This window comes from Antedon bifida, chromosome 7 (assembly GCF_963402885.1).
Source record: "Antedon bifida chromosome 7, ecAntBifi1.1, whole genome shotgun sequence".
Lineage (NCBI taxonomy): Eukaryota > Metazoa > Echinodermata > Crinoidea > Comatulida > Antedonidae > Antedon > Antedon bifida.
In genome coordinates, this window is record NC_136232.1 from 2,105,609 (window position 1) to 2,121,094 (window position 15,486).

Consider the following 15,486-nt stretch of genomic DNA (forward strand, 5'->3'; position numbering starts at 1 on the left):
TACAAATCAAATATTAATATTGTATAATAATTTAGTTTTAGTTATTTTTGCTATTCATTTATAATATGATTTCAGCCTTTCTTATGATGCCATAATCCATGTAGGCCTATTATAGATTTTTTAGATTAAATTAAGCGATTATATTTCCCATTGCATTACTGTCATCTTCTAGTGCCATAACCAATTATGTCTAAACAAGGCCATATACATGGCTGCAGTCGCGTGCTCAAGTTAGTGTTTACCATTCGACTGACCGACATAGTGAGCTGTATACAAGAGTCGAAAATTTGCCATTTTTTCAAAACATCATTCCTTTTTTTTTAATTGCCAAAATATGCGATACAATATGCATTGAGGTAACTACTGTACTGTACTATAGTACAGGGATTTTTTTCGAAAAATGACCAAATTTTGACCTTTTTATTTTTCGACATAACTAGTTACTATGGCTCTATAAGATGATGATAACACAATATATGCACATATATGGCAATATTTTCGCATAATAATTGAATTTTAAAAAGTGGCTATTTTGGCCATTTTTCGAAAAAATCCCTGTACTATAGTACAGGAAAATTTTCGAAAAATGACCAAATTTCGGCCCTTTTATTTTCGACGTAACTAGTTACTATGGCTCTATAAGATGATGATAACACAATATATGTGCATATATGGCAATATTTTCGCATAATAATTGAATTTTAAAAAGTGGCTATTTTGGCCATTTTTCGAAAAAATCCCTGTACTATAGTACAGGAAAATTTTCGAAAAATGACCAAATTTAACCTTTTATTTTTCGACATAACTAGTTACTATGGCTCTATAAGATGATGATAACACAATATATGTGCATATATAGCAATATTTTCGCATAATAATTGAATTTTAAAAAGTGGCTATTTTGGCAATTTTTTGAAAAAATTCCTGTACTATAGTACAGGGAAATTTTCGAAAAATGACCAAATTTCGACATTTTTATTTTTCGACATAACTAGTTACTATGGCTCTATAAGATGATGATAACACAATATATGCGCATATATGGCAATATTTTCGCATAATAATTGAATTTTAAAAAGTGGCTATTTTTGCCATTTTTCGAAAAAATCCCTGTACTATAGTACAGGGAAATTTTCAAAAATCAGCAAATTTCGACCTTTTTATTTTTCGACATCTAGTTACTATGGCTCTATAAGATGATGATAACACAATATATGCGCATATGTGGCAATATTTTCGCATAATAATTGAATTTTAAAAAGTGGCTAATTTGGTCATTTTCCGAAAAAATCCCTGTACTATAGTAGGCTACATGAAAATTTTCGAAAAATTACCAAATTTCGATCCTTTTATTTTTCGACGTAATTAGTTACTAGGGCTCTATAAGATGATAATATATATGCGCATATATGGGGAAATTTTCGAAAAATGACCAAATTTCGAACCTTTTATTTTTTGACATAACTAGTTCCTATTGCTCTTTACGATGATAACATGTGCATATATGGCAATATTATCGCACAATACAGGGAATTTTTTCGAAAAATGGCCAGTATACATTGAGGTAACATGCGCAGAACGCATTATGTGATTCTACTCATGCCAATATATACAAAAATAAATACAATTCAATTAATTATGCTATAATAATATTGCTATGCGCGCTTGCCATAGTAAGCAGTTTGGCCAAAATTGCCCTAATGGCTGCCCATATATATAGGAATATTCTATTAGTAGGAAGGTAGACTTGTTTCTCACGATTCATGATTACCTCTTAATCCCCCAGCCCTTCTGGAATCATATAATATGCTACTGCAGAAACATCTGAAATGAATAGAATAGTTATAACAAAATTGAACAAATAAATGCTGCAGCAGTTAAACTAGACCCGTATTTGAAACAAATTAAATTTTAAAACGAAGTGAAAATTATTACCCAATTTGAAATGGAATCACCGGTTTAAATTAACAACAATAAGCAAAGCTAGAGAAAGATAGGCAGAAAATTGAAAGTTACAGTAACCAGTTATTAGGCTAATTATTGCATATAGCATAGACCTAAAATAATAAGAAATGGAGGAATCAAAAAGTGATAAAGGTGTAAAAAGGAAACATGACTCAATTTCGACGTTGGACGAACAGAAACTACTCAGCGGTAATCACAACAGTAGGCCTACGTTAACGAAGAAGAGCAGTCCCAAAACAAAAGATCAAGCCCTGAAATCCCACGAAGGACCGGGAGTATTCAGCTCTTCCAGTAAAGACCTAGTAGGCCTAGGAGATTTAGAAGAAGGAGGCGAAGATACAGATCGTAGCCGAGAACCTTTAGCTAAAATTGGACGATTTGGAAGTGTTACTGATGAGGAACATCATTTGCAAAAAAGTAAAGAAGATTTGGCACAAGAAGAAAGAGAGAAAATGCAGTAAATGAATATTCAATATTATTATTTTATTGTGCTGTCATTATATGTATTTATTAATTTATACTAAAGTGATGGTATAGGCCTAGCCTATCTATGACTACAGTATGTCTATTAAATAGGCTAGTACTTGTAATTTAACAGTACTGGCATGGTTGGTAATCTATTTCTAGTTAGCAAGCCTAACTTTTATATATGTATTACATAATATTTAGGGCACTATATGTTACTGTTATTTATTAAATATTACGTATGTACATAAAATAGTAAGCTACTCTACTAGCCCTAGTCTGGCCTACTGTAATACAACTAACTACTACTCTAGTACTACTATTATTATTTTGGAATATAGTAGATGACACTTTATATTCACTCACCATCGCCTTTACTCACCATTGCCTTCTTTCTAGGAGACTTAGCAGAGCCTCGGAGGGATGTGTTTTTTGTGTTGTGGCTCAACATGGCCTAAGCCAAACAAACATGATAAATATTTGGTTTTGGTGGCACATCATAAATTTGAGCATTCCATACACCCAGCGACCAAACAGCAGCTTACACTGTAACTGTACACAATGATAATGCTAAATATATTGCAACTTTTCTTTTAGGGTTCTAGTTGAAGCCTTCTCTGAGGAGCAGCTAAATCGGTATGAGATGTTTAGGAGAGCAGCTTTTCCTAGGGCAGCTGTTAAAAGGGTATACTGAATTTAATTATAAATAGGCCAAACATTTTGGCATGAACATTTTAGGCGGTTATTTGTACAAATTTATTGATGCTGTAATACTAATAGATGCTGGTCTATAAGCTGATTGTTATATTAATTTTGGTTATTTTTTTTCAGATTATGCAATCAATAACAGGAGGCACAGTGTCCCAAAATGTTGTCATTGCAATGGCTGGTATTGCGAAAGTGTACGTTGGAGAAATTGTTGAGCAAGGTTAGTAGTATCTCACTTTTATTAAAATTAAATTAATTAAAGTACTGCATGGAGATACTAAAGCCAAATATAATCATGTCTTGGGACCATTCTACAGGTACAATAAGATTAGGGTTTTTTCATCAGTGCTTATATGAATTGATGTTCTGTTGAGCGCAGGAACGCTAGTTGATCATACCCAATACCGCTTCGATCAATCGGGAAATCACCTCACAGTACTAACAATCTGATGCTTTATTACAAAATTGACACCAATAATTTGTTTCTTTCAGGCTTAGACGCTGTAGGTGAGTGGGGTGATGTTGGCCCTCTCCAACCTAAACATATACGAGAAGCAGTGCGTCGTCTGAAGTCTCAGGACAACTTTCCAACAACAAAATACAAGAATAGTATGTTTAGGTAGTATAGGGACAGCCAAGATATTTAGATATTAGACTTCTTACAGGCAGGGCCAGTAGCTGTATTCACCAATCATACTTAAGTGAGACATTTCCCTTAACTCAATAAATATAATTATATTCATTTAGATAGGATTTTTTTTTTAAAGACTACAATTACAGACGAAATGTAATCAAATTAATTTAGCTGTTAATTACGTAAAATTGTTGTCTTTGGTTCGAATTTTCGACTTAAGGTGAATAACTTTAATATTACTTTGATATGGCCAATTTAAATTTAGTATATTTTGACTTTAATTTTTTTGTGTTTCAAGGGACAATACAACTTTAACTTTAAGGGTGTTTCCCCTAGCCTAAGTGTAAATGGTGAATATGGCCACTGGGTATGAAATTGTATTAAAATTGTCCAAATGTTCAGTCTATATTAAGAGGTGGGATACTCAAGGAGTATTGCTCTGTAATTTTTTTTCATCATATTATTTTATATAATTTCCTCCCGAACCCTATATACAGTACACAATTTGGGTTAGATAGGGTATGTGGAACAAGTACAGGTTTAGGCCTACATATAAGATCAAAACTATCTAAAAAACATTCATATAAATTAATGTACTATGATTTTTTAAAGAACATTTTGTGTTTTTATACGGAAGGATGTATATATTATGTACATACATGTTTTAATTAAATATATTGTAACAGTAATAAGATAATTTCTATATCTTTAATTTCTGGTATCAGTGTCTTCTAATTGTGATGACAAACCCATAGGTTCTTTTTCCACAAAATGAGCAAAGACTTTTGCGCCATATTCAAGATTTGATGTTATTTTCAAGAAGGGCTTATAGGCATAGCCTAGCCTCGACTCCGGACCCAGCAAATGCTGAGCTCCGGAAACAAGACATCCTACCATTAGACCACTGGTCATTGTATGGGTCAATTCCATAACAAAATCATGGTACAGTGGAATAACACTACTGTAAGTGCTACCCAAAATTTCATGAAAATTTTATGAATTCGACAAAAGTTGTTTTAGAATTTATTACTAAAAATAATACACTACTGGAACGATAGTTATGGTAAACTGATCCCATAAACCACTTCATATATCGAAAAGGTGCTAATTGGCATGCGATAGCTACAATTAAAACACGGTTTAACACAAGTTTAACTACGTACATAGCTTTTAATATAATCTACTCACAACTCCATACATTATTTGGGTATACTGTATTAAGACAATAAAAGGGTTGCCTTGCATATCTCAAACGTTCAGTTATTAAGATATATCGGATCATTTACATTAACATCAGAACCAATATATCTTCAAAAGACATACAACACATGAATATTGGACTTCAATAAACATGATAACCAAACTAATTAATTATTCATATTGAAATTGTATGCAAATTAAAACATTTGCATGTTTCTTTCTCCAATCTGACCACAATGGTAAACTATAGGACAGTATGCAAATGAAAATATTTGCATGTATTTTCGTGAATTGAATAAAATTATTTTAAAAACCTAAATAATATATTATTCATGAATGTTTTATTTGTTTTCATGAATAAAAAATCAATGAATTAATAATTATTCTGTACATTTCAGGTTTGAATCTGTCTATTTTAATCTGTGTATATATTCCTATTTCAATGAATATTATCTTCCTTTAAAAGAATCTGAATTTATAATTCATCCGACGACCAAGGAACAAGTAGGTTGTCTTCTGGACCAAAAAAAAGACAGGATGTTCCAACTACCCAGCATGCGCACAACAAATTGACATGACCTTGAGGTCATGAAATGAATGCAGATAACAATGTTGATATTACTGGACACAATAGCATATACCACTACATTGTGTGCCAATAACTGAAAATATGAAATTGCACACAAAAAAATATTATGACATAATATTATTAAGTGATGAAACAGCACCAACTTTATATGGAGCTTTAAAAGAAAATGATTTCCTAATACCATTTTATTCATCCACAACTTAAAATTGTAGCAAGTTTTCAGAGTTCAGGTTTGAAACAAAAATGTGTGAATATAAAAATAAAGTCTTTGAACAACATTAAATTTTCATCTTTTACAGAAAATACAGATTAATCATACAATTGTTTAAATTGTATGCAAATAAATAATTCTACTAAACAACTTAATTTGGCACACAAATTTGATTTTTGGATTATATACTGTAATGTTTCCAAATCTGAGAATGTGCTTTTTTTTTTTATCTCTATTGTAACGATGCATGGGTATCCGATGCATGGGTATCCGATGCATGGGTTTATGATGCATGGGTATCCGATGCATGGGTATCCGATGCATGGGTATCCGATGCATGCATGGTATCCGATGCATGCATGGTATCCGATGCATAGGTATCCGATGAATGGGTATCCGATGCATGGGTATCCGATGCATGGGTATCCGATGCATGGGTATCCGATGAATGGGTATCCGATGAATGGGTATCCGATGCATGGGTATCCGATGCATGGGTATCCGATGCATGGGTATCCGATGCATGGGTATCCGATGCATGGGTATCCGATGCATGGGTATCTGATACACTAATATCTGATATGTGTGCACTATCCGATATTCTTGTACTAATTACACATTTTAAAACAATGCATGCAAACATTTTTAGATAACTCATGAAAAACTATAATATACAGTAGCAGATGCAGCATATACTATTGTACAGTAACACTCCAGCTTCTCAACTACCTTATTTTATTATTTAAAATAATTCATTTAAATTCTTTTAAAAAATATTCCTAAACATAATTATTGTCACTCTAACTCTAAAGAGCAAGATGAACACTTGTGATTGTTTTATACAATTTATCTAGATATTCTAGGCAGAATGAAAATACTCTGCAGAAACTAAATTTTTTATTTGTACATGCATAACTTTTTTTTAAGACATACAGTATTTATTTTACATTTGGTCCAACAACAGAAATAGTAATGTTAATGCATTAGGGTGGAAATTAGCGTACCATACTTACAAGGAATTAAACTCACCTGTCGGTACAGCCCACAGTAAAAAATGCATCATTCCCCCAGGGGTGTAAAAGGGGTAACAGAGGGTTATAGAGTACAGCCATAAGTACAGTAGTAGATCTATGAAAATGAAAGACTGTTATTAACAACATCTATATTTTTTATATGTATAGTCACTGATGTCAAATCGAAAATATTTACAGTGAATTTACAGTTTTCCTAACAAATATTCATTTTAAATATATGTATTTTTATTTAAAATCAACTATAGTTACATTTTTTTAGAATCTTTTTCGATTTGTACTGTTAATTTAAATAAATATAATCATGTTTTATTCATGCAAATAATAAATCTTAGTTGTTAATTACTATGTACAGGCGACGCGTTACCACACTCTTGAGGCAAAACAAACATATTTGTTAACTAGGTAACAGAGGGAGGGAGTGAATCCTGCTCTTCCATCAACTGTCATTATCACAAAACAAACATATTTGTTAACTAGGTAACAGAGGGAGGGAGTAAATCCTGCTCTTTCATCAACTATCGTTACCACCTTAATTTCTAAATTGTTTCTAACTAAAGGAGGGAGTACAGTAAATCCTGCTCTTTCAATAGTTATCCTTTAAATGCCTACATTTTTCAATTATTCACAAATTAAATAGAAATATTAAAATATTAACTTATGAGGTGTGTGGGGTTGTATTATTTTCTTTAAATAATGAACTCTCAAAAAAGTCTAAATTTTGATACCAAGTATGTATGAATTTAAGATAAAAGGTTGTAAATTAACATCTTCATTGGTGTATTGTAGCGAGGAGCTTGTTTGACTAGATTGTGTTTACTACACGTATGTAAACATTTAAAGTCAGCAGTCAACTCGCCTGGGAAAATTTCTAATTAAAGTCAGCTAGTGGCCTACATTCAGTCATTTTTCACATGTAATTCTTCTGTATAGTAGAATATATATCAGAAACAGACCATGCTTATGTGCCTATAAATATATACTTAGTTTGACCTAGAAAGCCTGTATGGCACCCTATTTCAATAAATCAAGATCTACCATGTTATCGTATAGGCCTACAGTAGAATCCCTCCAAATTCAGTGGACTCCCCTATTAAGGGGGAAATTTCCTATGAAACCATTAATCCATGGTGAAATGAATAAGGAGGGGAAACACTGTATAGTATGTCTTTTAAGACTATAGCCAACCCATATTCAGGAACACCCTCTATTAAGGGGAGAGTTTGTTTTCTCCTTAATTACTAGTGGTTAGACTATAATTAAAGATCAACATAAATAACACAGTATCATTGAATTATTATAAAGATCGCTATTGCACAATTTACTAATTATAATCGGAATGTAGACATCATAAATATTAGTAATTAAAAAAATGTACTCTTCTGTAGAAGAGATAGAGGAATTTAAACCAATTACTGTACTCCATGGATATATTAAAATCAACAGCACTATTTACTTTGGATCTGTATGGGTGGGTATGTCTCTGACAACCAATATGATAAGAATTAATAGCATGTTTGATTAGGATAGCAAAGAAAATGTCTTATTAACTATATCAAGCAAGTAATTCATACTCTTGGATGTAGACGCCATTAGAGGCTATAGTGAGAACGACCCTAAAATCATGAATTGCTATTTTTACACTACTTTAAAAAAAAAACCCAAAAGAATTGCATTGTTTTAGAATATATTAACAAGATATTAATATGGAAGATAATAATATACAAATAAGAAATAGTAATTCAGAAATAGAGGTAGAAAGAACAAAGGTCAAAGGTGAATAAGAAAAATGCCCAAGTCTTTCTGCGAGGTACATCCAGTTGAACTCAACTTCTGAATACTTCTGTAGACGGAACAAGATGGAGTTTAGCATGTAAGGTAAAGTAAAATTTCTTAAGGTACCCTCATAGGTGTGTCTTGTGAAGGGTTGAATGCAATGCCAAGATATTTTCCCCCTGTTCATCATCAGTTACGTTCCTGCGACATGAAGATTTCCACTATGTTATGCCATTTTACTTCTGTCACAGGCAGGATGTTTTTTGTATTTTGTCTGTTACATTTTGTATTTCCTTTTTAATTTTCATGATCTTCTCGGCCATCTTAGTTTTCTGTTTAACTTTTGCAGAAGCCTCTTCATGGTAAAGTTTCCTCTTAAGCTCTGTCTACCTATCAAACTAGTTTGACAAAAAAAGTTTGATGTCTCCAAATATGGTAGTGATATGACATCATCATGTCTATATATAGGCACATCATTTGTCAAACTAGCTTAATAGACAAGAGCCTTAGATGTTCTACTGTACATATTTTAACTTTGATGTATCTTGTATCCTTTTTCAAGCATCTGTACAGTGCCTTGTATGATCAACATCATTTGTAGATAATTCAATATGACAACGTTTGCTTTCACCTTTCAACCTTTGCTGATGTACGATCCATTATTAGTTGTGCTTTCAGCTTTTTAATTCTCGTTGAACATATAACTGACAAAAAAACACAGCAGTTCAAAATAACCGATCCATTAAAACATTGCAGAACCTTCCGAGAGAAAGTTATTTTTAGTTTCTACATTCCAATCAGAATATTAATATAAACAGAAAACTATGTTGTTCTATCGCTATAAATATCTGAATTAACTGAAAAATAAATAATACGAGTTGATGGATTAATGACTTAATCCTGTATTAAGCCTGTTGATTAAGACGGATTAACCCAACTTGTCCATTCCACAAAGCATCATCATGTTCAATCCATTTTCCAATGCATTTGTCGGTTGATGTGGTCACATCTGAAACCATGTTTGGATGCTTACATCATGTACAAAGCTAGATGATATAGTAAATCCAGTTAGCTTAATATTTCATCATTAGTGGATATGCAACACTTCAGTTTAAAGCCAACGAAATCAGATCAATAGTCCATAGTGATTGAAATCTATTTTTGTTTTTGGTAGAAACATTATTTCAAATTCTTGACTTGATAACTACTTGATCGCAAAACTTCAAAATCAAATAATAAATGTTCAATCACAAATACTTTTCTTTTTTAAAACTGAGGTAAAGATGTGAATAGTGTTTTAAATATATTTCCTGATTTTGGGAGTTTTTTACTGTAGAATCAATCAATCAATAAATCAATCAATATTTAATCGATCAATCAATCAATAAATCAATCAATGTTCCAATAAATCAATCAATATTTAATTGATCAATCAATCAATCAATCAATCCATGTTCCAATAAATCAATCAATCAATCAATCAATATTTAATTGATCAGTCAATCAATCAATCCATGTTCCAATAAATCAATCAATCAATCAAACAATATTTAATCGATCAATCAATTGATTGATGTTCCAATAAATCAATCAATGTATCAATTTCAATCGATTTTCCAATCATTCTGCTAGTGCTGGCAAGCTTTTCTCGTACAAACATAGTGCTTGGTGGACAAATTCATACTGCTCGTTGGTTTGTATCATTCCGCCCCTAAAAACAAGAATCAAGTTCATCCATTTTTATTATTTAAAAAAAATAGTATTTTATCATCTAATCAAACTAAAACAATAGGCCTATTATAAACTATTTATTTATATCTATTTTCATCTTGTTTCTTTTTTTAGACAATGAACGAAAAGAAAAGTCTGACTTACTGTGGGGAAATTTTGTGGAATAATTTGGGTGATAAAATTGAAAATGAGCCAACTATTTAAAAGATTTTTGTAACGTTTTTTTGCCTTATTTTAATATTGCTTTCAGAATTCAATTCAAAATATTTTAATTATTTTTAGCCATATAGTTTAGTAATCTATTAAACATCAACATAGCCTAGTAGAATAGCACCGATGGTTTAATAAGCGATCGCGTTTAGAAAAAGAAAGTTATATTGATATATAATTATTGATTATTGTTGTCGATTGTCATGGTAACTCACCTATCTTGTCTCATTTGACAGACAATGCCTAGTACATCCACCATCTGTTCTTCTTGTAACTGTTTCATGCCTATACTGATGGCAATGTAACATCCTGTTCTACCAAGACCAGCACTACATCAAATATATTTATATTTTAATTTAAATAAAAATAAAATGCAAACTTTAAATGTTCCTGTTTTTCAATCCATGTATCCTTATACTCTGAGGGCGTGTAGCGCAGTATTGGATGTTGGATTACTGATTGCGAGATCGTGGTTCGAATCTAACTTTCGCCGCATTGCTTGTATACTTTAGGCAAGATACCGGGTTAGATCAAGACACAACTTTGTGCTGATTACTAGCTGCATTATAGGAGTATGTTTCCGTACGTGTTTGATCCAAAAATGACTGGGGTAATACAATACTAAAAAAACCCCCAAATAACCCACCTGCAATGAACTATGATTGGTCCCTTTGGTAGAGCTGGGTCGTTGCGACTCAACTCAACTTCACGTATCATCTCTAGTAATGTTATTGGATTATCTGGTGCTTTGTTGTCTGGCCAATGTGTATACCAGTAATGCATTAATGTCCGCACTTCATTCATAAACTAAACAACAAAAAAACACCAAATATTGATGGCGTCTGCTGGGTATTTTATCTAAACACATGTACAAATACTAGTATTTTTTATTCAACTAATCAACTTGATGTAAAGGCCAGGGGAAATAAATAATATGGTTCTCATCAGTACTTCTATATATTTTGGTGCAGGATTTCATCACCAATTTTAATCGCATGCGAAATAACGTCGACAGGTCATAAGTGTGTGCAGCCTGGTGGAAATATATATTTCCTCCATGGCTAGTCCCACACTCTATCTACACTTTTACATATACAAAATAGAAGGTTGCCAGATATTTATTTTTCACCGACAATCTTGGTATTTTTTTTTGAACAGGTGAACTTTTTTAAGCAGGCTGATGAGAACTACATATCCTATTTCACATGGCCTAAAATATACCTTTAGAAAGACCACTTGTAATTGAAGAAAACAACCTATGACTTAATTGTGTAAATCTATGTGTATACACGATTGGAAGTTTGAGCATCAGTTGAAATGTGGGAATTTCTCTTGTCATCTTTACCGTTTCATATTATCTATACGTTATGTTTAGTGGATGCAATATTAATATCTCTAGATTGTGTGGGTGGTAATATTCTTACTCCTCTACAAACTCCTTTCCTTATTCTCATCAAATGAATTCTTAGTAAAGTAAGTTTTTTAAGTTACGTTTAGATACTAAAAGCATATGTTTATGTGAGACGTAGTAGACGTGATATGACAGCAATGCGTGGGTGTTGTATGTATGTTTAACGATGAAACGACTGAAATAATGACATCATTAAAGGTCACCATTACTTATAATAATGACATCACTAAAGGTCACCATTACTTATAATAATGACATCACTAAAGGTCATTATCATTATATAACACCAGTACAAATTGGCTCAGCATACTTCTAACTATGCCTACTTAGAGCAAAATTTAAAAAAAATCATGTCAACTAATTCTTTAAATCTTTTCTGTCATATTTCTATTTTTATCTTCATAATTTTAGGCAGACAATTTTCAAACATAAACATCCAAAGAAATGTAACCAAAACTTAAGAAATAACTAAAATAAAAGAATAAATTGTAATCTCCAGTACCTATCCGATATATCTATATTTCATGACCTCTTTTAAATTGAGCATTTTATTTTCATTTAAGTTATTCAACATTTAAAGACATCTTCACAAACAGCTCCATCCAATAGAACATAACTTACCTTCAGATGAAAAATTCTTAGAATATAATCATTTTTCCGAACAGTATCTTGTACAGTGACTTCAATACCCTCGTAAACACCTCTCTTTTGAGGCCAATACATCTCACATTTACTCTGTAAACAAATATATAAAAAATTACAACAAAGTGTCCCCTTAATGGAGGTTGGCCTTAGTGTTAAAACATTATTGCACCATGTTAATTTTACAGGTGTCCCCTTAATAGGTGTCTTAAATGAGGGGTTATATTTTTGTATGTAAGAATAAACAATATTTGTTTCATTTTTATAAAAATGGCACTATAAAAATGATGATAGGTTAAAACTTCTTGATCGATCTTGGCTGTTATTTTTTTTCCTTTCTCTCTTTTAGGAATTGATATGCAGTTCACACAATCTAATAATTTAGAGTAATTTAATAGTATTCCTAGGACAATACTGTGATACATTAAGTCGACAATGGAGACGTGATACGACACGCAATTCGATGAATTGCCTTCGAGGCATCTCATCTATTCATAGTAATCAATTTACCCTTTCTCGTTCCTTGAGTTTGGTTACCATGACAACAGTTGGAGCAGTAGTATGCCAGACAAGTCTCCAGAAGTCATCAACGGTGTGAGTCATCGCGCCCTGTGTGGCAATGAATTCATTGTCTTCTGCTTCAAAACCCTGAACAAATTTAATGAATCAAAATTGTTGCATTAAAATATGAAATATATTATATAAATTGAATTTTGAGCATATCGGTAGACATACTATACATACAATGGCTTTAAGCACATAAAACAAACGTGAAAATGGTATCGAAAGCGAATGACTTACCCTGACAAAATTTGCATTAATGTAGTCAGATAGAGGGTCACCTGGAATGGGGGGTAGAGAGACCATTGTCTCTGGGTTTGGCAGTATTGTCCTATATCGATTTTTAGCTGCTGAGCCTGGCACTTCTATACTTTCTGGATGATTCATTGGTATATTCTAATTTAGACAAAAAAAAAATCAAGGACTTTATTTAAAATACAAAGTCCTTTATGGAAAATGTTCAGATTTTGTATTGTTTCATGGGACCCTTTCATACAGTAAGGTGGTGTATATACAGGTTGTATTCCTTAAGTACAGTCTAAAGCTCTGTCTACACTATCAAACTAACAAGTTTGACAAAAAAAGTGTGATGTGCCCAAATATGGTAGTGATATGACATCATCATGTCTTTATATGGGCACTTCACATTTTTTTGTCACATAAAGTTTGATAGTGTAGACAGCTTTTACGTGAATGCTTATACGCTGGAAAAGATTTCAGTATGGGTTAATTTCTTGTATGTTAGTGAGAATTATGCGTCATTAGAACACAACTGACTGTAATACTTACCCAGAATTCTTCATGCAATGCTCTTATATTTTTCAAAGATTGCCTAAGTTGTTTTCGATTCATCCTATTGCCTGCTGATTGTAAATACTCTGCACCAGCACTGAAATATACATCAAATGCAATATGTTTTATTGATGAAAACATGTTTACATAAATATTTTAACATTTATAATTTTACAACCTGGTATATGAATTGATTATTTAGTGTATCACGACAGTCCATTTGTTTGTCTATTGGGAATACCATAACCATGTCAGTATGGTTGTCCACGTCAGTATGGTTGTCTACATCGGTATGGTTGTCTACATCGGTATGGTTGTCTGCATCGGTATGGTTGTCTGCGTCGGTATGGTTGTCTACGTCGGTATGGTTATCTACGTCGGTATGGTTGTCTACGTCGGTATGGTTGTCTGCATCGGTATGGTTGTCTGCGTCGGTATGGTTGTCTACGTCGGTATGGTTGTCTACATCGGTATGGTTGTCTACGTCGGTATGGTTGTCTGCATCGGTATGGTTGTCTGCGTCGGTATGGTTGTCTACGTCGGTATGGTTGTCTACGTCGGTATGGTTGTCTACATCGGTATGGTTGTCTGCGTCGGTATGGTTGTCTGCGTCGGTATGGTTGTCTACGTCGGTATGGTTGTCTGCGTCGGTATGGTTGTCTACGTCGGTATGGTTGTCTACGTCGGTATGGTTGTCCACGTCGGTATGGTTGTCCATGTCGGTATGGTTGTCTGCATCGGTATGGTTGTCCATGTCGGTATGGTTGTCTACATCGGTATGGTTGTCTGCATCGGTATGGTTGTCTGCATCGGTATGGTTGTCTGCGTCGGTATGGTTGTCTACGTCGGTATGGTTGTCCACGTCGGTATGGTTGTCTACGTCAGTATAGTTGTCTACGTCGGTTGTTTATCTATGAAGCTCATGAATTCAAGATCTATCATGTCTTCTTTTTAATATCTTACAATAAATGCATTTTCACGTAATAATTCATTTTAAAAACACCATGTTTTTAAAGGCCTGATAGAAATAAAACATATGACAGTTGTAATGATGTCTATTATTATTCATAAGTTTCAGATAATATGGTTATTATTACAGTACAATTAGCCACTAGAGAAATGCAACAACATTACCATCAACACCATAAAAGTACACATCGCATTTACACGACAAAATCAATACACAGGCAAATATAAGACCGGTCTTAATATGAATATCTTTTCGAAATTAAACCACTAAATAAAAATTGCAATATAAATGCAAATAAATTATAAAAGTAGACTAAAATAAAACCTTGACATTTTTTTTTCTTATGAAATTATTACAGACAGAAAAAAAACCCACAGTATTCCATGTTTAATTGATGAAAGAAATGGAAGAAATGATATGGTTTTATATTTAAAATGTTTAAAATTGTTGTCAAAATGTTTGTAATGCCATCAGAATAGGATGTCATCTACTGCTGTATGTAAGCATTTTCCATTTACGTTTCTCTGAAGGATATGGACCATTTTTTTGTCACATAAAGTTTGATAATGTAGACGGAGCTTGAGATATCT

The 15,486-nt window shown here is 32.6% G+C and overlaps 2 protein-coding genes across 3 annotated transcripts in view; one reads left to right on the plus strand and one right to left on the minus strand.

The window, feature by feature from the left end:
• The first annotated feature begins 1,978 nt into the window (after positions 1-1,978).
• On the plus strand, positions 1,979-4,336 carry LOC144848060 (transcription initiation factor TFIID subunit 11-like). The gene is made up of 4 exons (XM_078704730.1): positions 1,979-2,422; positions 3,028-3,115; positions 3,262-3,358; positions 3,631-4,336. Exons 1-4 carry the CDS (start codon positions 2,073-2,075, stop codon positions 3,759-3,761), a joined length of 666 nt encoding a protein of 221 aa, XP_078560856.1. The 5' UTR covers positions 1,979-2,072; the 3' UTR covers positions 3,762-4,336.
• Positions 4,337-4,922: 586 nt separating this feature from the next.
• The window catches only part of LOC144847546 (tyrosine-protein phosphatase non-receptor type 5-like), a 50,251-nt gene continuing 39,687 nt past the window's right edge, over positions 4,923-15,486 (minus strand). For both annotated transcript variants that reach the window (XM_078703961.1, XM_078703959.1), the window contains exons 7-13: positions 13,924-14,023; positions 13,375-13,530; positions 13,084-13,221; positions 12,553-12,666; positions 11,167-11,327; positions 10,736-10,849; positions 4,923-10,290 (exon numbers count right to left, since the gene is read on the minus strand). In XM_078703961.1, the coding sequence (XP_078560087.1) occupies positions 10,200-10,290; positions 10,736-10,849; positions 11,167-11,327; positions 12,553-12,666; positions 13,084-13,221; positions 13,375-13,530; positions 13,924-14,023 (874 nt within the window). In that variant the 3' untranslated portion in view covers positions 4,923-10,199. The remainder of the gene's footprint in view (positions 10,291-10,735; positions 10,850-11,166; positions 11,328-12,552; positions 12,667-13,083; positions 13,222-13,374; positions 13,531-13,923; positions 14,024-15,486) is intronic.

Bases quoted from the DNA above. Each gene is read 5' to 3' on its own strand.
- LOC144848060 (XM_078704730.1), top strand. From the start codon at position 2,073: ATGGAGGAATCAAAAAGTGATAAAGGTGTAAAAAGGAAACATGACTCA. The intron at 2,423-3,027 runs GTAAATGAATAT...CTTTTCTTTTAG, and splicing joins GAAGAAAGAGAGAAAATGCA to GGTTCTAGTTGAAGCCTTCT. The intron at 3,116-3,261 runs GTATACTGAATT...ATTTTTTTTCAG, and splicing joins CTAGGGCAGCTGTTAAAAGG to ATTATGCAATCAATAACAGG.